The sequence below is a fragment of the Cucurbita pepo genome, chromosome 6 (genome assembly GCF_057944985.1).
Source record: "Cucurbita pepo subsp. pepo isolate OVF chromosome 6, ASM5794498v1, whole genome shotgun sequence".
In the NCBI taxonomy this organism is placed as follows: domain Eukaryota; kingdom Viridiplantae; phylum Streptophyta; class Magnoliopsida; order Cucurbitales; family Cucurbitaceae; genus Cucurbita; species Cucurbita pepo.
In genome coordinates this window covers 1,016,448-1,037,622 of record NC_141803.1, presented here as the reverse complement: position 1 = coordinate 1,037,622, position 21,175 = coordinate 1,016,448, and the positions used below count along the sequence as shown (strand labels likewise).

Genomic DNA, 21,175 nt, shown 5'->3' with positions numbered 1-21,175 from the left:
GAGTATGTGTATATCCTTTTTGGAAATTCAATCCATCATCATCATCATATGTGCTACAAAATTCAAAGTATAAAGAGAAAAGGAGAGATGATTGTTACTTATAATGGAGAGAGAGAGAGGGAGAGAGATTCTTATTTCTTGGGAGACTACAAAGAAAATGAAAGCTGTAAAAAACAAAAGACAGAGAAAAGTAAAGAGAAAGAGTTGTATTTATGGCAACTTTTGAGGCCAATAATTCAATCACCTGGACATGTCATTAAAGAGAGAAAGTGAGTTAGCTAGGCGATGGAATAGAGCCAAACTCGGAGGCTGAAAGGGTAATGCAGCAGCAGAACAGCCACAGCAGCGGCCATTATGATAAAGCTCCGTTGTAACTTGTAATGTAGTGGTAGAAAGAGAGAGAGTATTGAAGTTTGGAATATAGAAGAACATAGAAGAAGAAGAAGAAGAAGAAGAAGAAGAAGAAGAAATGAGATGAGGAACAACGCAGGCTTTAAGTCCCATCACGTACTTCGATGTATGCTTTACCTTATATTCTGGTCTGCCACACACACAGAGAGAGAGCGGTTGGTGCTCTTATACATGAAACAACAAAGGCTAACTTACAAACCCCTCTCTCCTCTTCCTCGGGAAAACATCACCTTTTGACAACTTCCCTTCCCTTCCCTTCCCTTCCCTTCTCTTTGCCATTTCATTTATGCATCTCCGTTTCAGGAAAAGACAGGGTTTTAGCTTGCTTGGTTGTCTGCATTTATTATGAACCAAAACCCAACAAACACTCCTCCTATACATACATACATACATCACCTTTCTCATCTCATCAAACATTCCTTCTCTTTTTACTTTTAACCCACCCCAATTCTTCAAAAGGGCTACAAAATGAAATGGTAAAAAACACAAAACTGTAGAGCTTTGACCACTACAATCACCTCTTCTTCTCGTGTTGATTTTTAAGTCAGTACAGAGATTAAAAAGAAAAAAACAGAATGGATATGTCACGGGTTTGTCTTGAAAACGCCCTTTTCCCACACTCCTATACACACACACACATATTCTCCTCTCTCTCTCGTAATATAAAACCCACAAACTAACTGCACCACACGACACGCTACCTTTCCCCTCTCTCTCTCTCTCTCTCTCTCTCTCTCTCTGAACACAATGGCTCTAATGGTTGATAATTGCGAAGGAGTTTTGGTGTCCTTGGAGTCCCATAAGCCAATCCCAGCTCCCTTTCTCACTAAAACATACCAGCTCGTCGACGATCCCTCCACTGACCATATTGTCTCATGGGGCGAAGATGATAACACCTTCGTTGTTTGGCGTCCTCCTGAATTCGCTAGAGATCTCCTTCCTAATTATTTCAAGCACAACAATTTCTCTAGCTTTGTCCGCCAGCTCAACACCTATGTAAGAATATCATCAATCAAGAATTCAAACTTTCTCTCTGTTTCTTTCAATCAGCTTATTTTTCTTGTTCTGCTTTTAGGGGTTTAGAAAAATTGTGCCGGACAGATGGGAATTTGCGAACGACTTCTTCAGAAAAGGAGATAAACATTTGTTATGTGAAATCCATAGACGGAAAACCGCTCAGCCACAACACCACCAATCTCTTTCTCCACTTGCTCTCAATAATCCAGGCTTTTACCACTTCCATGGCCGTGGCAGCATCTCGCCCTCCGACTCCGACGACCAAAATAATTGGTGCGACTCGCCGCCACTCTCCTCCTCTGGCACTAACAACAACAACAACAACAACAACTCTGTCACCGCCCTGTCGGAGGACAACGAGCGGCTTCGGCGAAGCAATAACATGCTGATGTCGGAATTAGCCCACATGAAAAAACTCTACAACGACATCATCTATTTCGTTCAAAACCACGTGAAGCCCGTCGCCCCAAGTAATTCATATCAATACTCAACCTTTCCAGTGGTGCAACGGCAGCCGAACCACCATCTTGTCGGGTACAATAATCCCACAAATGCGAAACAAGTTTCGGGTCAGACCCATTTGGTGACCGGAACTCCAAATAGTAATAATAACAACAAAAGCTTCGTGAGGATTGTAGAAGAACAACAAAAAACGAAGCTTTTTGGAGTGGCGATTCATTCGAAGAAACGGCTGCATCCGGAGTATGCTTCTAATAATATTGGGAAAGAGAACAACAACAAGGCTCGATTCGTGTTGGAGAAAGATGATTTAGGGCTGAATCTCATGCCCCCTTCCGCTTGTTAGTTCTACTTTCCTCCCCTATTCCTCCAATTCCTTCCATTTACAGCGAAAAAAAGGGGTTATTTTTCTTGTTTTCTTTTCCTTTTCTTTTTTTTCTTATGGGAAATTTTGTTACTCTCTCTTACAAATCCCAGAGGGGTTCATTTTCCAGTGCTGCATTCATCATAACTGAATTAGAATATGTGTAAGTTTGTATGTATATAACCCTCAGTCACGCTATTGCTGTCTCTTTTCCCATACCCATTATTCCTGCACTGCACTCCCCAATCAGCTCTCTTCTTTCTCCTTCTTCTACGGAGATTACATTACATCGAGAAGTGTGTGACAGCGAGAACATTAGACTCTAAAAGGATGGATTGTGAGATCCCAAGTTGGTTAGAAGGGAGTGCAAACTTCTTTCCAGACGCGTTCTATTCCATTGGTGGTCGTGTGCTTTAATGGGTTTGATCAGGAATGTTTGAGTAACATTAATGAGGGATAGAGATGAGTGAAGAAGTGAGAGTTATAAGGAGGGGGGAGTAGGAAAAGAAGTCTTTTTGGTTTTGATTTCAGTGGTACACGGAGAGAAGGGCAGAATATTATTTGGAAATATTTGCATCAGTAGAAGAGATGAGAAAGACAGTAAAGTAGTAAATAAATAAGGTGTGGTGACAGGAAGGAGATGGGAAGTTTAATAATTGCACTCACTATGTTACTTAATCAGAAAAGACATACCACAAACCCCTTCTTATGATCATACCTCTGTTAAGGCTCCTCATGAAGCCGTTCGTTCAACCCATTCCTCCATGCCCATCGCGGGATGCCTCGCTATTTTTAAAATGGGTTTACTCAAGAAATGTTTATGAAGCTCTTATAAGAATACACTCGTTCTTCTCCATAGTCAATGTGGGATCACAATCTATGAGTTGTGTGTCGGCAAGGACATTGAATTCCAAAAGAATGGATTGTGAGATCCCATATTAGGATCTGAAAATCTCTGTACACACGTTTTAAAATTGGTGAGATCCCATACAGGGGGTTTGGAAATCTCTTACTAGTATACATTGTTTTAAAATTGAAACATGCCAACAGACAATATACGCTAGCTAGCAGTAGGCTTGCTGTTACATATGATATCAAAGTCAGTTACCGAGTGATGTGTAAGCAAGGACACTAGCCCCAAAGGAGCTGGATCGTGAGACGACCAACATTTATTATACGTGTCTGAAAATTCATTTTATCTTGAAATGGGCCGTCACTCAAAAACTTGAGCTCGGCCCAGGCATTATAACTTTTCTTCTCTGGGCTTAATGGCAATGGACCATTGACGTATAGTTGGCCCAATTGGCCCAATTTGACGAAGTAAGCCCTGAGATCGGCGCCAATGTCGCTGCAGCGTCATGTTTCATCAACCGAGGTGTTTGTTCAGTGCCACAAATTTTCGAGGGAAATTGAAACTGAAACCTTCTCTCAAGCTCTCGAGTCAGAATGGTGCTATTGGTCGCGTCGTCCTCCATTGATTCGAGGATTGGTTGCTGGGACCTTCACACGGGTGCGGAGCAACTACGTTACAAGTCTTGTGATTCTCCTGCACATGGTCTTGTTTGTGTTGGTGAAAGGTTTCTCGCATGTTCTCTGCAGGATCGCGGCTCCGTTCTCTACTGGTCTTGGTGTAAGGTACTAGTTATTGGAAATGTAACGGAGTCTATCATGTGTTCCTGAATAGTGTGCTTAGTTAATTTTTCTCTGTGCAGCCGGAAAGTCGTTTATTGTCACTGGTAGAATTCTTCTTACAAACATGCTTGTTATTCCAGGGTATTTGATGATGGATGGCGAAGGGAAGAGAAACATTTTATGAACATAGCTTCACTGGGCATAATCTACCTGTTACTGATATTGTTGTTGGCTATGGAGGATCAATGCTATTATAATCTCTTCCTCTGTGGATCGTACTTGTAAGGAATGGTTACTTATCACCAATGAGTAATGAGTATTTTCCTATCCTAACTTCTACCATATCAAATTTTCTTCCGGTATTTCATATGCTATATGTTAACTTGGCTCTTGTAGGTGTGGAGCTTATCTAATGCGAAATTGTTAAGAAATATCATATTTCCTTCAATCATTGATGCAATTGCTTTGGATCCTGGTGAACATGTCTTCTATGGTGGTGTAGAGTTGGGAAGTTCTACACTGCTGCACTTAATGCTAAATGCCCATCCAGCAGTGCCTACCGATTGCATATTCTCGGCTCATTGTCTAATCAAAGGTCTGTATTTTTATCAAGTTTTCCTCTAAATTGTTTTGTCCTTTCTGGTTCCTAGATTGTTCTCTTTGTTCCATGCACTATGTAGTTGCTTGACTAATGATATAATTATGCAATAAAATGTTGAGGAATTTAAGTTGCCATTAGTTCGGTGCACATTTTTACTTGTACTTACGGTATTTTTAATGGTGTCTTGACCGCTTAAGAACTAGGCATTAGCTTCCAAGTTGATAATATTTGTGTCTAGCATTGCTAAAAAGCCACTTTATGTTTTCTTTCAATGTGTTTTATGTTGAGGAGTGTTGGGAGGGAGTCCCACATTGAATGATCATGAGTTTATAGGTAAGGAATACATCTCTATTGGTATGAGGCCTTTTGGGGAAGCCAAAAGCAAAGCCATGAGAGCTTATGCTTAAAGTGGACAATATTATACCATTGCGGAGAGTAGTGATTTCTAACATTTATTTCTATATAGGTTTTTATGCATGATATGGTTTCAATGTCTTTATGAATTTGCTATATTGCTATAATTTTCTGCATATTAGTTGCCCTAGCTAATGCTGTTAGCTTTTGGTTACTGAATTAGTGACCAGCTTTTTTATTATTTTATCTCTATTATTTACAGGACCTGCTTAATAGTAATAATATACTTATTGTTCGACAACAGCTCCACCCTAAATTGCAGTCAACTTCCCAAGGTTCTTTGAGAAAGCACCGGTCACTATTACCTCCTGCCCTTGCACAATTTGAAAACTCAAAGGACGAGGATGAAGACACTGGTGTTATCATTGGTCTATCAGGCCCTCCCATGGAATCTATGGGGTTTCCCCCCCTTAGTTCTCACATGATGGATAACCAAATCACCGAACTTCAGGTGCTTGCTCTTGTTCAGTCCCCCTTTCCCCGTGGACCTAAGACTCCATGTTGTATCCTGTGTTGTTTTGGGACAGGCATACACTTCATTTGTGATAATAACCCATATTCTTTTGTACACAAAACTTGTACTAACATGCGGTTTCTCTACTTCAGCAACAGGGTTCTGCTGCCACAGGAATGGAGTTGGAAAGACTTCAGCGTGATTATGGAAAATCCATGCAAATGCTACAGCAGTGGAGAAAAATGTACGCCAATTTACATCAATTTTATGCTAATGAGCTTCTTGATGGCAATCAAACTAAAACTTTACAAGACAATTCCGTTTGAGCATTTGTAACAGCCAAATCCTAAGTCTACTGCTAGCAAATATTGTCTTTTTTGAGTTTTATTTTTCGAGCTTCTCTTCAAAGTTTTTAAAACGCATCTGCTAGGAAGAGGTTTTCACACCCTAAAATTTTGTTTTGATTCATTTGGTGTTCTAGAAATTGTATAATCGAGTCGAAGAGTCTTCGGTGGAATTGTTAGAAAGACATCCACGGTTAATGTAAGTTCTAGAACCCTTTTTCCTAGAATAAAATGCGTACATGGTGTTACTTCTGGAAGTACCTTAAGCTTGTAAGAATATTTTTGATCATGTGGGTGTTTGATTCCGGTTGCATGAGGTAGACATGTTGTGTTTTTTTGGGACGGGCTTTTTACATGAATGAACTGCCAAAAATAATTTCCCACTAGGGAAAAATTGTTGAAGAGTGAGGTGTTGTATTGAAAGTGGTTGATAGCCGAAACAAAACAAGTGGAAGAAGAGATGCCCTTTGATGGAATGATTCGTGCAAAATAACCCCAACCCGTCCAAAGTTGAATGCGATGATGATTATAATGTAAAGAAAAGAGAGTTGAAGTTGAGATCTCAGGGGGACCATCTCCACTCTGTCTCTTTGTTATAATTTTGTGGGTCTGTTCTGTTCAGTTCTATTATTTTAACATATCATATCTTATTAACAAGAACTATTAATGTGCTGAGTGGGGAAGAAAAGATAAGGTGGTGTAAGCAGCGGAAAGAAACTCAGTAACAAAGGTTCGGTCTCTCTCTCTCTCTACCATTGGATTCTTTTTTTATCTAAAAGAACATCTTCTGCTGCGGAACATATCTCTTTATTCACATTTTATGTATGTGCTCCACACACCTTTACAAATGATATTATAATTTATTATCCTCCTCTGTTTGTGACATACAGAGTGATTGATTTCCTTGATCTGGGCACCAAATCAAAATGTTGGTGCCAGAGAATTCTGTAGCTTTTGAGTGAGTTAATGTTAAATGATTGTGCCAGATTAAAAGACAGGAGGATACTTATGTACCATCTCCTACAGAGTAATTCTTGGCGGCTGCAACACTAGCCCCCTTTTCTTACTTGTTTCAAAATTTAAACTTGGCGATAATAATGCATGTTTTTTCCTATCAATTAACTGACCCCAAGCTTCCATTCTTTCCCTTGTCTGCTGAAAATGGCCTCCTCCATACTTGCTTCTGTTACGTGTTGGCCTTTTCCATCTTAAGTATTAGGAAAACCAACAACTCTTCCCACCACTTCCCTCGCCATTCCTTCTCAAATTTTGATCTTTTTCCAGGTTTATTTTAAAGAGTTCGTTCGGAGCATTAGGAACCCCGATCACTTTACAATGGATGGTATTGTCAACTTTGAACATAAGATCTCGTAACTTTGCTTTTGGTTTCTCCAAAAGGCCTCATACCAATGAAGATGTATTCCTTACTTATAAACCTATGATTACTTTCTTAATTAGCCAATGTGAGACTCTCAACAATTCTTTTCTCGAACAAAGTGCACCATAGAGCCTCCTCTGAGATCTATGGAGTCCTCAGACAGTCTCTCTTTAATCGAAACTCGACTCATTCTCTAGAGCTCTAGAATAAAGTATATCATTTGTTTGACACTTAATCACTTTTGACTACACCTTCGAGACTCACAATTTCTTTTTTTGACATTTCAGGATTCTATAGACATGACTAAGTTAAGGGCACAACTTTATGTTAGAAACTACGACTCTCTATAATGGTATGATATTGTCCATTTTGAGCATAAATTTTCATGACATATTTTTGGTTTCTAAAAACTTTATATGAATAGAGACAATTTCCTATTTATAAACTCATCGTTAGGAGGACTCTCCCAAGAACAATATCATACTAAAAAAAAAATACTTGCACCTCCACATTAGGCAGGTAGGCTTCAGAACCTGATCCTGATCTGCCTCGAACAGTGTGAGACTATTTTCGGCCTATAGCAGCACCTTCCTTCCTTCAAATTCAACCGATGACGTATTGAATCAAATCAGTATTCTTCTCCCAGTTAGTTCGCTCTAGATTCTTGCCACGTACTCACCGCCGGGGAATCAAACGGCTCACGCTCCTCACCGCCAAGTGTAAAAACTTTGAACTTGCTCCACCTGTGAGATTTCTGACAATTACCATGTGGCGTGGGGGCTCTTCGGTTCTTCCAAAAAATAATAATGCAATAATAAAATAAATACACAACCTTTTCTTTTTTTCTCCTTTGGACTGCCGCAACAAAGAGTAAATCTTGGGTGCTACTAGGACTGCACCAGCTTTTGCCGTCCAGCCATGTTCCCAATCAGTTATTGCCACGTGTCACGTTAAAAAAAACAGTTTTTACCGTTTGTTTTACCTATTCGGAATATTTATTTTCTTTCGTTTCACAAATTATTTTGACTCTTTTTCATACAATACCGTTTATTTTTAATTAATAATTTAAGAAGTTTTGCGTTGAAAAGTATGTACAAAACGGTGGAGAGATCGTAATCGTTAATTTGGTGGGGCATTTCATCTCACACCATGGCATCTCAATACCCTTGGATCGATGTGGTGCAAGATTTTGATTAAAAAATAATAAAAAAAGAAAGAATTTTGATATCTCCTTGCGGGCAAAGATAAGATATGATAACAATATTTTAATCCAAGCATTGGGAGTTTCTGCTTCAGGCTTCCCCTTATCCTGTACCCTCTTGACCCCACGTAACAACTTCAACGGCCAGGATCAATTTTGATCAAGTGAGCATGCTTCCAGATGATCATCATCTTTCTGGCTGCAATAATAACTAACACCCAGCAAGTCTTTTTCATTATTTATCGTTTCCATGAATAAAAAAAAAATTAAAATAAAAGAAATAAAGCTGATGCCAAAAAAGGAAATTTCTTCTTTTCTTCTCCCCACGGAAATGAATTAAAAAAAATAAAAAAGTGATATACTATTCAACCCCCCTCCCCCCAGTTGTTATATATGGAACGGCCACCCTATGGTAGCGTGTTCTTTGTATTGTTACTTGTTATTCCTTCAATTCTCTCTTCCTCTTCTTCTTACCCTCTCTCCATATTCTATTTCTTGGTCACTTCCAGAATTATATAATAGTATTCTATGGAAAATGATGATCTGAAATCGGAGGATCAGATGGAGATTATGATGATGATGCAACAAATGGAGAAAATCCCTGAATTTTACAATCATCTCTCACCGCCCTCCGATCATTTCAGCTCAAGCACCACCGACCCACATTGCCTGGAAACCCTTCAACAAGCCGCAGAGTCCTCCTCGCCTCCCTTCACCAACAACCTACCTTATAATTTGCCTCAAACTGTTCCATTCCCCACCAGTTCACGGTGGCGAAACTCTGGCGGTGAAACGGACTTGCAGAAACAGAGGTCGGTGGCGGCGATGAGGGAGATGATATTCCGAATAGCAGTGATGCAACCAATCCAAATAGACCCAGAAGCGGTGAAGCCACCAAAGAGGAGAAACGTCAAGATTTCAACCGACCCACAAAGCGTAGCGGCTCGACATAGAAGAGAGAGAATTAGCGAGAGAATTAGGATACTCCAAAGATTGGTCCCTGGAGGTACCAAAATGGATACCGCTTCTATGTTGGATGAGGCTATACATTACGTAAAATTCTTGAAGACCCAAGTGCAATCCCTTGAAAGAGCCGCCACCAACAGGCCACTCCCTGATGCTGCTGCAGCAGCAGCAGCAGCAGCATCTGGCGTAGGGTTTCCTCTGGAAATGTCAAGTGGCAGCTATGTCCCCATGGCCAAACCATCCCAAATGACTCACAACCTTGAGCAGTACGGAGATGCTTAATTATCCTAAAAAAAAAAAAAAAAATATAGTCTAATAATAAGAAATAGGAATTCAGGGCTATCAAAATTGAAGCCCTCTGCTCTCTCTGCTCTCTCTGCTCTCTCTGCTCTCTCTGCGTTATATCGCTAACTGAAGAGTCCTTTGCCTAAAACTGAATAAAATTGATGCATGCTTTGTTCTTCCACTTCGAAGTTTGAGGATTCTTTGTTGAATCAGAGATGCAAGAAAATCTCTCCTCTCTTACATGTCTGTTGGAAAAAAGATCTAAGGGGACAATTAACTGTATGGATTTTGTCTGTTTCTCATACAATCTTGTACTACTATTTATCACCCAAAATTAATGTAAAATCAAGGTAAGCGGATGATTGGAACGCAGACAGGTCTGTGATACCATGTTTAATTCAATCACATCAAAATTTGAATCGGAAGGGATCGTTTGTATATATAGATGCATGGAAGGGGATGAAATGACGGTGGGTGAGTTTATGAGGGCCGCGCAGCAGGCGGTGGAGGAGGAGAGGAGCAGAAGGGAAACTTCACGTGAAAATCTGACATGCATTTTTAGCGATTTGACAACGGCGCGGTGGATGTCCTTTTGTCTTTCAACCCACCAAGTTAACTTAATCTAGACACTTCCCCAAACCATCCAATACATTCCCTCCGACCGCCGCGTCCCATCACCCTTTCTAACTCACCTTCCCCTAATCCGAAATAAAATTCGCTCCGATACTAATTTGTAGAAAATAACAATCCGCTTTAATACCAATTTGTAGAAATAAATGCTCGCTTTAAAACTAACTTATTAAAATAACACTCACAACAGTGTGAAGAACATGTCTCGAAGGAAGAGACAAGTACACAAAAGAAATTATAAAAAACCTTTTTGCTTTTTACAGTGGAAAACATATTAATTTATAGGTTTTCTAAAATCTAAAATTAGCTATCCCGTACCCCACTCTCATTCGCCCTTCATTTTTTTCTTCCCCTTCTACTTCTTAGGACTCAATTTGAAGAACGTTACTAAAATTAACAAAATTAAAAACTACCTTATTCCCAACCATCACAAAATTAATCATAAATCATGATAAAATCTATTATTATTATTCCTTACTTTACATAATTTGAAATTTTATCATTTATAAAAATAAATTAAAATAAAAAACAATAATGAGTTATTTAAATAATAAGTTTGGTACATAAAAAAATTAAAGTACATTAAATAAGAGGGGAAAAAAGTGTAATGAAAGCCCAAATAGTTTCCCACAAACACAACACTACAACAAAGTCCAAAGGGATTTAAAACTATTAAATAGTTTCCCACAAAGTCTGAGGCATTAAATAATTATGGCATGCATGGTTTAAAATATGTGTTTCTTGGATCAACCAGTTGGCCTGGGTGTTGGCTTTGTAGACAAGGCCGAAGATAGCGCATATAAGCAGCTAAGCAACCCCCGCCCTAGTGCGCCATTTACACATAAACCAAACAATGGGTATGGGTTCCAAAGAGAATGAATTCAGTGAGGATTATCTGATACTGAAGCCGAAGGAAGCAACTCTGGTGGATGTGTTTCTGTTCATACTTCCTTTAGGATCCAGAAGGATCAGACACTTGATCGATTGCCCCGACGCCAAGGAAGAGTCATACAGCAGCTTCAAAGCCCGATGGACCATTTTCGTCTCTATTTTGGTGCAGAAATTCCTGCTCGACCTCGCCGCCCCGCTCCTGACCTTACGTGCATTCCTCTCAGTTATTCGAACCCCTTCTCTTCAACTATATGATTGGTACGTACATTTTAAACTAACTTCAATCTAATTTCCGCTCAAGGATATTTAGTAATAAATTATAATATTTTATTATAAGACAAATATCTCTAGGTATCTTTCTATTTATTATTATTTTCATATTCTTGTAATTTATTTGATTATAAATAAGATAAATTTCACACTATTTAGGTGTGGCAGATTAATTAAACCTTCTTAATTGTGCATACAGGAAATGGTGAGTTCTATACCAGGTCGGATTCGGGACCGGAAGTGAGATGTCGAGACTGGCAAATAGTGGATCCGGACGACAAGGGTTTCAAATATTATGGAGCCTTAACCATGATGGCTTCCCAATTGGCGTATGAAGATTATACAGCTTCCCCCTCCGTTGTTCATTCAGTGGTAAATGGTTGCTGGCAGGTAAACATCTCCGTACCCATTGTTGTGAAACATTTGGGGATTATGACAACAGATGGATGATGTTTTTCTTTGCCTTTTCAACTTGCAGATGACTTTACTTGGATGCTTCAATTTTTGGAACGGTATCACATTTTTTTTTTCCTTTTGTTGGGCTTCTAATTTTCCAACAAAATATAAAATTAAGATCAAGAATAGATTTGACGGTCTTATACTTATCATACCTCTCTTATTAAAAACTAAAAACAACCATGTGGTAATAAAATAATATATAATTATAATAATGTTTGGATTCATATCGAGAAAGGAAGGAGTGCTAGCGGAGCCCAAAAAAGGTGGACTTTGAGAGAAAGTCCGACAATATTTGATAGTGTTGTTATATAAGTGTTTACATTTCTAACCCATCGAAAATTTTGGTAAAGTTTTAATTTTTATTTTTTGATTGAACTTGTTTAGACTTTGAGAATAAAGCTACGACTGGTGCAATTATGTTTCAAAACACAGCGAAAGACCCAAATGTAACGGTAGTGGCATTTAGAGGGACTTCCGTATTTGAGGCTTCGGAATGGATGGTAGATTTCAACCTCTCTTGGTACAAAATAGAGGGCATTGGGCGGATTCACAGTGGGTTCATGCAAGCCCTTGGCCTCCAAAAGGCTACCGGCTGGCCCAAAGAGCTCCCTGAAGCCGAACATGAGTTCGCATACTACACTTTACGCCAAAGGCTTAGAGACATTGTCGAAAGCAACGATAAGGCGAAATTTATGATCACTGGGCACAGTTTGGGCGGCGCCCTTGCCACCCTTTTTGTCACTTTGCTAGCCCTACACCAGGACTCCACAATTCTCCAGAGGCTACAAGCTGTTTATACCTTCGGCCAGCCTAGAGTTGGAGACAGAGATTTTGCAGAGTTTATGGTTAACACTGTTACAAGATATGGATTTAACTATTACAGATATGTCTATTCTTTTGACTTGGTACCTAGGGTGCCTTTCGATTCTATTATTTTTAAGTATAAACACTTCGGTGGATGCCTCTACTTCGATTGCTTCTACAACGGCAAGGTAACGACCTCTAACCATAATTTTCTTTTTTTTTTCAAAAAATTATTCAATAAAGTGACTATCTCTTATGTGTTTTATTTTGTGCAGTTTCGTAAGGAGCAGCCCAACACAAACTACTTCTCGCTAATTTGGGTGATACCCAAATATTTCAGTGCACATTGGGAGCTTAAAAGAAGTTTAATAATAATCCCAGTTTTCAAGGGTAGGGAATACTTTGAGGGATTTGTTACGACACTGGAAAGGGTGGTTGGATTGTTCTTTCCAGGACTATCAGCTCATATATGTCCAAATTATGTTAACGTGACTCGTTGGGGGAAAATACAGGTGCTGCCCGACCGCAACGAAACCTTCAAGCTTGTCCGCTACATCGAAGCCGACACCTAGAAAGCATCAACGAGGTTGAACATCATCAATATTTGTCATAAGACTGTTTGTTTGTTTGTTTGATTGAGGCTCTTTTTACTTTACTTTTCATAAAATATGGGTTAATGCAATCTAGAGTTTCTATATGACAATAAACGTATCTATCAATGCCACGTTCAATTTTGTGGACATATCATTGGACAAATGGTTGTATTCATAGGAGATTTTGGCTGCCATTTAATGAGTCCAAATCTCTTCTCCAATTGAGATGAAAACAAGGCATCGATCTGTGAAGTTCCTGTAAAAATCTTCTTTGCCTGGTGAGCAATCGATGAGAGTCCAACCAAAGTGTTTGTATTTTGGCTAGCCCTACACCAGGATTCAGCAATTCTTGAGAGGCTACAAGTTGTTTATACTCTGGCCAGCCCAGAGTTGGAGACAGAAAATTTGCAGAGTTTATGGTTAACGCTGCTACAAGATATGATATGTTTACTCTTTTGACTTGGTACCTGGAGTGTCTTTCGATTCTACTATTTTCAATTACAAACACTTGAGTGCATGTTGGAAGCTTATAAGAAGCTTTATAATTAACAGGTACGACATCGAAGGCGTAGGATGCGTCCACAATGGCTTCATGAAAGCTCTCAGCCTTCAAAAGGCCACAGGGTTGCCAAAGGAACTTCTCAAACCCCAACTGCACGATTTCGCATGCTACACTCTCCGTCCAGAACTCAAGACACATTGCCAAAACCAACGACAAGGCAAGGTTCATCATCACTGGCCACAGCCTAAGTGGAGCCTTGCGCATCTTATTTGTCACAGTGTTGAGCCTACATGATGAATCAACCGTCCTTGAGAAGTTGCATGATGAATCAACCGTCCTTGAGAAGTTGGACGCACTTTACACGTATGGCTAGCCCAGAGTTGGTGCCTAGCTAGAGTTCCTTCTGTGGGCATATCGTATAATCCTAATGAACGTTACTTAGAAGCTATGGCCTTTTATAATTCAAGACCGACACACCTCGCTCAATATCTCCTTCTGTCTCTCCCATGAAGGAAAAAAGGAGTAAGAAAGAAAGTCCAAGGCTTGCTAGTGAACAACAAGTTATTCAAATATAATACGTCCTGTTCACTGGTTTTGACGGTGAACGCACCCACTTTTTAGATTACTTTCAAGTTTAAGATTGACAAATTCGTCCATTTAAATGTGGAAACTTTAAGTACAAGATTAAGATAACGTCAAACCATTTCATCTAATCTGTTGACAATCCTCCTCCATATGCATTTTAAGAACTTGTACCCATTGGGATCATGGAAAGCTGACTCAAATGAAGATCATTTGTTTTTAATGAAAACTAAAGAGTGTTAATCACTATAAAAATGCAGCAATAATGAAGGGTAGTGTTAAGATTCTGAAACAGACACCATCTTCTTCAACTTTTCATTAGGGAAGAAGAAGAAGAAGAAGAAGAAGAAGAAGAAGAAGAAGAAGAAAATGGCTTGGAAGGAACATGAATTTAGTAAAAATTATGTGATACTAAAGCCGCATAATGCAAACCTGTTTGATCTGTTTCTGTTCTTACTTCCTTTCGGCTTCAAAAAGAGGAAGTTGATGGATTGTCCCGACGCCAACGAAGACTCTTACACAAGCTTTGCTGATCGATTAATAATCTTCGTCTCCTTGCTGTTGCAGATATTCATTCTCGCCATCGCCACCCCGCTCGCTTACTTAGACGTCTTCCTCCAAAAACTCTTCAACTTTGTCTCCTTCAACGGTGGCATTCCGCGCCTTTTCATCAAGTTGATGCGAGGTATTTCTTACTCACTTTCTCATATGCTTTATGTTAACCAACAACCAACCTCCCCTCCCAACAATGCTCTCCTCAAACAAAATACACCATATAGCCTCCCGTAAAGCCTATGAAACCCTCAAACAACCTCTCCCCCAACAATCCTCTCCTTGAACAAAGTACACCATAGAACCTCCCTGAAGCCTATGGAGCCCTCGAACAGCCTCCCCTTAATTGAGGCTCAACTCATTCTCTAGAGCCCTCAAACAAAGAACACCCTTCGTTGGATAAAACATTTTGACTACACTTTCGAGACTCATAACTTCTTTGTTCGAATCACGGATCTCATTAGGGCATGACTCTGATACCATGTTAAGAATCATAGATCTCCGCAATGGTATGATATTCTCTATTATGAGCATAAAAACTCTTACGGCTTTACTTTTGGTTCCCCAAAAATTCTCATTCCAATGGAGATAGTATTCCTTAATTATAAATCCAATCTAATTAGTCCATGTAGAACTTCTCTCCCAACCATCCTCAACAAGGATATTAATGATCTGCAGGAGAGACTTTGGTGCAGCCTGATAAAAATTCGCCAGACTATACGTCGGTTGTGGGATTTACAGATTGGAGAAGAGATTTGGATAGCTCCATAAAACCTAACGACACCTTCAGATATTATAGTGTCCTAACTGTAATGGCTTCCAAACTGTCCTATGAATCCCTTCCTTTTGTCGAATCCGTCGTGAACGATCGTTGGAAGGTAAACTTGAATACTCCGAACCGTCCTATTAATATACATAGTTGAACATTTTAGCTTTTCTTTGTTTCCTTCTCTCTTGCAGATGAAGTTACTCGGTTACTACGATTTCTGGAATGGTACGGCATTGGATTTATTGTCACAGTTAGAATTTCTTAATTCCATCTTGTTTTTTTTTTGAGATTGATGGATTAAAATTCAATCCGAAGTGAGTATCTAATTGAAGTCGATTATAAAATGTCTAGATTTCCAAAACCGAGCAACGACTCAAGCATTCATGTTTCAAAACACAGCCTCAGATCCAAACATAATAGTGGTAGCTTTCAGAGGGACTTCTCCACTGGACGCATTCGATTGGCAAGTAAATGTGGACTTCTCTTGGTACGACATTCATGGCGTTGGCCGCATTCATAGTGGCTTCATGAAGGCTCTCGGCCTCCAAAAGCGTAAAGGTTGGCCCAAAGAACTCATTCCAACAACAACAACAACCCAATTCGCTTACTACACTCTCCGTCAAAAACTCATTGACATTGCCAAAAGCAATGCCAATGCAAGGTTCATCTTCACCGGCCACAGCTTAGGCGCAGCTCTCGCTATCCTCTTCGTTGCCATACTTGGCCTTCACGACGAGTCAACGGTGCTAGAGAAGCTACAGGCCATCTACAGTTACGGCCAGCCGAGAGCCGGTGACCGACACTTTGCAGAGTTTATGGTAAGCATCATCCAAAAATACAACTTTGAATATCACAGATACGTTTATTTTAGTGACTTGGTGCCTAGACTTCCCGCTGATGGCATCATTTTCAAATACAAACACTTCGGCAGCTGCATCTATTTTGACAGTCTTTACAGAGGCAGAGTAAGAACAAAATTTAAGAACCCTCTCTTCCAATTTGTCAAAAAATGAGTTATGAGGAATAATATTGAATGTTGGATACAGATTGTGAAGGAGCAGCCAAACAAGAACTATTTCTCGTTGCTATGGCTGGTGCCCAAGTATCTAAATGCATGGTTGGAGCTTATAAGGAGTTTCGTGATCCCATTTGTGAAGGGTTATGATTACTATGAGAGTTTGCCAATGAAAGGGGTAAGGTTTATTGGACTGTTTATTCCAGGGCTCACCGCTCACATTCCTACGGACTATGTTAATTCCACCCGTTTAGGAAAATTAAACGTACCTCAGGAGATTCTTGGAAATGAAGACTACTGCATAGAACCTGACTACTAAAAACATATACGAAGATCAAGATTAACATAAAATTTTCATCTTCCTTTTACTTGCATGTTAGTCTAACGTTAATTTAAATTCGATTCCCTTCTAAAGTAGTAGGCAATGATGTCAATGGCCAATTATGATTCTCAATTCCAAAGTAATTTTACCAAACATAATTGTTTATGTAGAAAGAAGAAAGTGAAAGTCAAGCTAAAATTATGAGTGGATTAGAAAGATAATCATAAGATGGAAATTCATCAGAATGGATCTCCTACAATCAAGAGACATCCAAATGTATCATATACGCTACATCCCTAATGAACCTTACAGGCTTTCAATACCTTTGTAATTTGAAAGAAAATCCAGACTTTCCTTTCTCTTTTTCTTTTTCTTTTCCTTCTTTTGGTTGGTTGGGAGGATTTTGCAGGGAGAAAGAATGACTAAAGACTTCCTTATGGCAGAAAGGTTATCTGGGATATAAACCAGAAATTTCCTTGAGCCGGCCTCAGAAAGCGTGGCAGGTGAAGCAACCACTTAACGAAGTACGCTGAAGGTTTCTGACAGAAGATATTCCTCCATGAGAAGACCCATCAACTTGGTTCATCTGATTAGCTAGCACGGAGTTCCTCATTTCTTGAGCTTTCTTCTCAGCAGATTTCAACCTTTTTATGATCTTATCCATGGATGATGATCTCTTCTTCTCTAGCTTCATCTGAATTATATTTCCAAATGAGTCACTATACCTTAAATGTCCATACCCCCTCAGAGTAGTGAGAATTTAGATTGCATGCTCATAATTCCCCATGAGAAACAAAAATATCAAGCATGGCAAATTATATAAAAGATCAGCATAGCGGTATAACCAAGTAACAATGAGGACTATAACTACAACAACTTCTATGGGAATGAAGCAATAAATTTCAAAAGACAAGTCTCAACATTTAGTGTTACGAAAAGGAATTCCCTATATATGGTGAATATATCAGAGAAAAATTGATTGAACCAAAGACAGCCTTTTATAAGAATAAGGAAAACAGTAGATTCTGTAAATTGCAAGCCACATTTGAATATATAGATATATATATGTCAATAGTGTAGAAGGTAGAGTTGAAGACTACCTCTAACTTCCTAATAGCAGCCTCAGCTTTTGCCTTTTGAAGATTCTCCCACGCTGTGATCTTTGCCTCCTCTCTCATTACTCTGGTAAAAGAGTGGGGTGGCAACAGTCAATGGTAATGTTATATTATTTTCCGCAGGTAACTTGCTAATTCATAGAATTCTTATCATCAGTTTAATGGCAGTGTGAGTGTCAATCAACACCAAAGTCCCAACCTTCATGTTATGCAGAAAGCATATCTTTTGTCTCCCTTTGATGCAATCATTATTTTCTTCAATATTTAAAAGCTCTTCAAAATTCATTTTTATTGTTTTGAAGAGTTTGAGATGCATTATACCATCTTATATCAATATGATTATGTAGAAGAATTTACGTACTTTGAGATACTCCTTGTTGTGTCAGGTACATCCCAAGCACAGATCACAGGCTCTGCATCTTTCTTATGAAATTGACTCTTGCATGGAATCCGGGATTTGTGTCTCTTAGACCACCTAGTCAGGGTAACACGCCCATCAATCTCGACATCCTTGACTTCTGATTTCGAGTAAGACAGACTCTTTAGCTCCCTAATGGGTTGGACAGAAGAAGTGGCAATAGAGATAGGCGGTCTAATCTCCAAAGATGATTTAAAGTCATCAGCTGGGCTCATTTGGGTCGCCATGTCCCTTCTTGAAACATCACGAGATATATTCTTGGCTGAGTTGTCGACTCCATTAGAGTTCAGAGCTACATTTAAATGTTTAGCGGTTAGAATTGGTAATTTCGAAGGATTAGAAAATTCTTGAAATCATTATAATTCAGATTTTATCAACATCTATGAACTAATACCCTTCTGACATGCTCCAGGACAAAAGGACGAACTATTTAGACATATTTCAATCTATCCGATGACCAATTCAACCATGACATAATGAAGATGTTGTTCAAAGAAAATTAAACTTGTACCAACTGAATTAGTCAATGAAGACTCCCTCCTCGTTTGAGAACAGCCATGCACACTAACAGAGCGTGATATGCAAGGCTGAGTTTGTGCAGGGTTGTCTGCTTCACGACCACTCGAATGAACTGCCAACCCATCTGCAGCAACCATCCCTTCCGAAAAGGGTGAAGACACGAAATTCACCTCCTTTGATCTTTCGAGCATCAGCATTCCGGGTGAATACGACGAATTGTATGCAATAACAGGAAATCCAAGTGGGCCACTTTTTGACTTGGGCCGCCTCTGAGGTGGAGGGACAGAAGATCTGACTACGCCATCTTTGAGAACAGGACTGAAGATCCACCGCTCTGCATCTTCCCACTTTGATGGCAGTGTTCTCCCATTACTGAAAGGCAAGAAGGCCGTAGTCGCTTGCTTCAAGCTATAATTTTTATGTAAGGGAATTCTTTCTGAGCTCCAACCTTTTTGGATTTCAGCATTGGCAGGCCTACAGCTCGTCACAGCAGGACTTTTTAACATACTAACATCAGACGTCATAGGTGAGAAAGAGCTCTTTCTCATGATTTCCAGACGAGGAGATGAGACTGTGACATTATTCAGGTCCAATGAAGCAGCTCTTTGCCTGTCTACCTTATTCAATAAAGCTTCGGATCTAGTTCTCCGATCCCGACATTCTGTAAGAAGCGTTGAGTGAAGTAAATATTTTTATCCAAGACTGATTATCAACTATCAATTATCACTGAGCCGGCTAACAAATTACCTTTGAGAGCAAGAGAAAAGGAGTTTCTAGCCACATCCGATGGTTGACATCCATCCATCGAATCAGTATTGCTATTTTCCTTTTCAACTGTCCAAGATTTCAAGATACGGGAACGTGAGAAAAAGATTGGGATGACTCAGTGTGAAAACTCACGAAGAACTTTTTCATTTCTGAGAATCTCCCGACACTTTCTTACATTATTTTCTACTTTTTTTTTTTTTTTTTTGCTCATTTGATTTTTAAGCCTAAAAACTAACTCTATACCTTTCACTTTCTCTCTTTTTCCAGGTACACGAGTGTGCTCCACCCTTCCCACAGAGGAATTGATTGCCTTCGGATCAGAATCTGGACCACAGTTTTCTTCTTTGCATTCCTCAATGTTCCCTTCCAGATGCTTTAGTCAAATAAAAAATTCAGTAGCAAAGAAGTTAACAATAAGCTCGAGTATTGTGCACTAAGAAGTGCTCGGACTGCAACTATGCATGCAAAATCTTACAATTCAAACAAAAAATGTCAGAGCCATATTCATTCAATTCGACTAACTCAAAATTTTGTTTTGTCGATACCTTAACAAAATCGCATCTGCTCAAGAATCGAAGGAATTAGAAAACCGTTCACAAGCTTGCAAGCTATTAAAACCTACTCACTCCATGGACGCGAAAGAAGAACGCAAGAAAAATTAATGAAGCAAGTTACTTCAGAGAAGTGACGAGATTACCAGGGAGATATCAGAGGTTCGAGAGTCATAATCGTGAGCATCAGAGGCGAAAGAGCAGCGTTCGACACTGGCAGAAGTAGAAGAAAAAACGCTATAACTCGACTCGAGAGTGAAAACGGCAGACTCTGGACTAGAATCACGCGTCCTGAAGCGCGATCCAGCGGAAAATGCAGCTTCCGCCATTGCCACTACTCTCAATCTGCTCGCTCAGTAGACACAAAAGCTTAAAGAAGAAGACAAAATGCAAATTATGTGCACATTGCCTGTTCCTTTCTCTAGGAGAAACAAGGTTTAAAAATGCGTAAGAAATGGCGGACATTAAGGGAAATAGCAATCGGACAGCATGCAGAAGCATCATTATCTCAGGGTCAAGCATGCTTAATTATGAGTCGCCATTAGAATTACCGTAGAAAAGCAGGTAAAAAACCCATAATTCATGTTTCGCTGCTTTTAAGATTCCGCCATTGATAGCCTTTGTTGACAAAAAGAAATCTGCAGGGGGAATTGACTGGAACAGTGGAGCAGTAGGGTCCCCAGCCCCAAACTCATTGAATCAGAATCAGATGGTAGAGAAGGGGTAGAGGAAACAGTCTGCCAAATTTAAATATATATGGTACGCTGGGGGTATTATTTCCCGGGAAAAGAGGGGCCACGAAAGATAGATATCATGATGGTGATGGGAAGACGTTAGGTTGCGTGTCCGGAGGTGCACAAATTATTTGAGAGAGAACAATATCATTTTT

The 21,175-nt window shown here is 39.5% G+C and overlaps 6 protein-coding genes across 11 annotated transcripts; 5 read left to right on the top strand and 1 right to left on the bottom strand.

The window, feature by feature from the left end:
• Positions 1 to 1,089: 1,089 nt before the first annotated feature.
• On the top strand, positions 1,090 to 8,091 carry LOC111797743 (heat stress transcription factor B-4). Of its 4 annotated transcripts, none has more exons than XM_087124550.1 (8): positions 1,090 to 1,407; positions 1,487 to 3,886; positions 4,024 to 4,164; positions 4,280 to 4,478; positions 5,101 to 5,349; positions 5,505 to 6,426; positions 7,362 to 7,426; positions 7,590 to 8,091. In XM_087124550.1, exons 1-2 carry the CDS (start codon positions 1,159 to 1,161, stop codon positions 2,231 to 2,233), a joined length of 996 nt encoding a protein of 331 aa, XP_086980676.1. In that variant the 5' UTR covers positions 1,090 to 1,158; the 3' UTR covers positions 2,234 to 3,886; positions 4,024 to 4,164; positions 4,280 to 4,478; positions 5,101 to 5,349; positions 5,505 to 6,426; positions 7,362 to 7,426; positions 7,590 to 8,091. The 4 variants fall into 4 exon arrangements, with proteins under 4 accessions (XP_086980676.1, XP_086980677.1, XP_086980675.1 ...); XM_087124551.1 differs by adding an exon at positions 6,981 to 7,038 and having other exon boundaries at positions 4,024 to 4,478; XM_087124549.1 differs by having other exon boundaries at positions 4,024 to 4,478; positions 5,143 to 5,349.
• LOC147792129 (protein ROOT INITIATION DEFECTIVE 3-like) lies at positions 3,698 to 5,678 on the top strand. The gene is made up of 5 exons (XM_087124784.1): positions 3,698 to 3,886; positions 4,280 to 4,478; positions 5,021 to 5,037; positions 5,101 to 5,349; positions 5,505 to 5,678. Exons 1-5 carry the CDS (start codon positions 3,698 to 3,700, stop codon positions 5,676 to 5,678), a joined length of 828 nt encoding a protein of 275 aa, XP_086980910.1.
• A 566-nt stretch (positions 8,092 to 8,657) lies between the features above and the next one.
• LOC111797741 (transcription factor HEC2) lies at positions 8,658 to 9,707 on the top strand. The gene has a single exon (XM_023680857.2). It carries the CDS (start codon positions 8,804 to 8,806, stop codon positions 9,521 to 9,523), a length of 720 nt encoding a protein of 239 aa, XP_023536625.2. The 5' UTR covers positions 8,658 to 8,803; the 3' UTR covers positions 9,524 to 9,707.
• A 1,302-nt stretch (positions 9,708 to 11,009) lies between these two features.
• On the top strand, positions 11,010 to 13,164 carry LOC147792128 (triacylglycerol lipase OBL1-like). The gene is made up of 5 exons (XM_087124783.1): positions 11,010 to 11,256; positions 11,517 to 11,707; positions 11,796 to 11,829; positions 12,161 to 12,768; positions 12,856 to 13,164. Exons 1-5 carry the CDS (start codon positions 11,010 to 11,012, stop codon positions 13,150 to 13,152), a joined length of 1,377 nt encoding a protein of 458 aa, XP_086980909.1. The 3' UTR covers positions 13,153 to 13,164.
• Positions 13,165 to 14,523: 1,359 nt separating this feature from the next.
• LOC111797236 (triacylglycerol lipase OBL1) lies at positions 14,524 to 17,602 on the top strand. Of its 2 annotated transcripts, XM_023680190.2 has the most exons (6): positions 14,525 to 14,942; positions 15,488 to 15,687; positions 15,770 to 15,803; positions 15,930 to 16,543; positions 16,625 to 16,771; positions 17,359 to 17,602. In XM_023680190.2, the coding sequence occupies exons 1-6, from the start codon at positions 14,627 to 14,629 to the stop codon at positions 17,446 to 17,448; spliced, it is 1,401 nt and encodes a 466-aa protein (XP_023535958.2). In that variant the 5' UTR covers positions 14,525 to 14,626; the 3' UTR covers positions 17,449 to 17,602. The 2 variants fall into 2 exon arrangements, with proteins under 2 accessions (XP_023535957.2, XP_023535958.2); XM_023680189.2 differs by lacking the exon at positions 17,359 to 17,602 and having other exon boundaries at positions 14,524 to 14,942; positions 16,625 to 16,961.
• Positions 17,103 to 20,977, bottom strand: LOC111797235 (uncharacterized). Of its 2 annotated transcripts, XM_023680187.2 has the most exons (8): positions 20,838 to 20,977; positions 20,433 to 20,707; positions 19,979 to 20,108; positions 19,715 to 19,801; positions 18,960 to 19,628; positions 18,392 to 18,740; positions 18,016 to 18,097; positions 17,103 to 17,609 (listed from the first exon to the last, which is right to left on the bottom strand). In XM_023680187.2, the coding sequence occupies exons 2-8, from the start codon at positions 20,613 to 20,615 to the stop codon at positions 17,403 to 17,405; spliced, it is 1,707 nt and encodes a 568-aa protein (XP_023535955.2). In that variant the 5' UTR covers positions 20,616 to 20,707; positions 20,838 to 20,977; the 3' UTR covers positions 17,103 to 17,402. The 2 variants fall into 2 exon arrangements, with proteins under 2 accessions (XP_023535955.2, XP_023535954.2); XM_023680186.2 differs by having other exon boundaries at positions 20,433 to 20,931.
• Positions 20,978 to 21,175: the final 198 nt, after the last annotated feature.

Excerpts from the sequence above, each read along its gene's own strand:
- LOC111797743 (XM_087124550.1), top strand. The coding sequence starts at position 1,159 with ATGGCTCTAATGGTTGATAATTGCGAAGGAGTTTTGGTGTCCTTGGAG. Across the intron at positions 1,408-1,486 it reads TCCGCCAGCTCAACACCTAT|GGGTTTAGAAAAATTGTGCC; the intron begins GTAAGAATATCA and ends TTCTGCTTTTAG.
- LOC147792129 (XM_087124784.1), top strand. The coding sequence starts at position 3,698 with ATGGTGCTATTGGTCGCGTCGTCCTCCATTGATTCGAGGATTGGTTGC. Across the intron at positions 3,887-4,279 it reads TCTACTGGTCTTGGTGTAAG|GTGTGGAGCTTATCTAATGC; the intron begins GTACTAGTTATT and ends TGGCTCTTGTAG. Across the intron at positions 5,350-5,504 it reads ACCAAATCACCGAACTTCAG|CAACAGGGTTCTGCTGCCAC; the intron begins GTGCTTGCTCTT and ends TCTCTACTTCAG.
- LOC111797741 (XM_023680857.2), top strand. The coding sequence starts at position 8,804 with ATGGAAAATGATGATCTGAAATCGGAGGATCAGATGGAGATTATGATG.
- LOC147792128 (XM_087124783.1), top strand. The coding sequence starts at position 11,010 with ATGGGTATGGGTTCCAAAGAGAATGAATTCAGTGAGGATTATCTGATA. Across the intron at positions 11,257-11,516 it reads CGCCCCGCTCCTGACCTTAC|GAAATGGTGAGTTCTATACC; the intron begins GTGCATTCCTCT and ends TTGTGCATACAG. Across the intron at positions 12,769-12,855 it reads ATTGCTTCTACAACGGCAAG|TTTCGTAAGGAGCAGCCCAA; the intron begins GTAACGACCTCT and ends TATTTTGTGCAG.
- LOC111797236 (XM_023680189.2), top strand. The coding sequence starts at position 14,627 with ATGGCTTGGAAGGAACATGAATTTAGTAAAAATTATGTGATACTAAAG. Across the intron at positions 14,943-15,487 it reads TTTCATCAAGTTGATGCGAG|GAGAGACTTTGGTGCAGCCT; the intron begins GTATTTCTTACT and ends AATGATCTGCAG. Across the intron at positions 15,688-15,769 it reads TCGTGAACGATCGTTGGAAG|ATGAAGTTACTCGGTTACTA; the intron begins GTAAACTTGAAT and ends TCTCTCTTGCAG.
- LOC111797235 (XM_023680187.2), bottom strand. The coding sequence starts at position 20,615 with ATGGCGGAAGCTGCATTTTCCGCTGGATCGCGCTTCAGGACGCGTGAT. Across the intron at positions 19,802-19,978 it reads AAAAAGAGAGAAAGTGAAAG|TTGAAAAGGAAAATAGCAAT; the intron begins GTATAGAGTTAG and ends AATCTTGGACAG. Across the intron at positions 18,741-18,959 it reads TTCATTGACTAATTCAGTTG|CTCTGAACTCTAATGGAGTC; the intron begins GTACAAGTTTAA and ends ATTTAAATGTAG.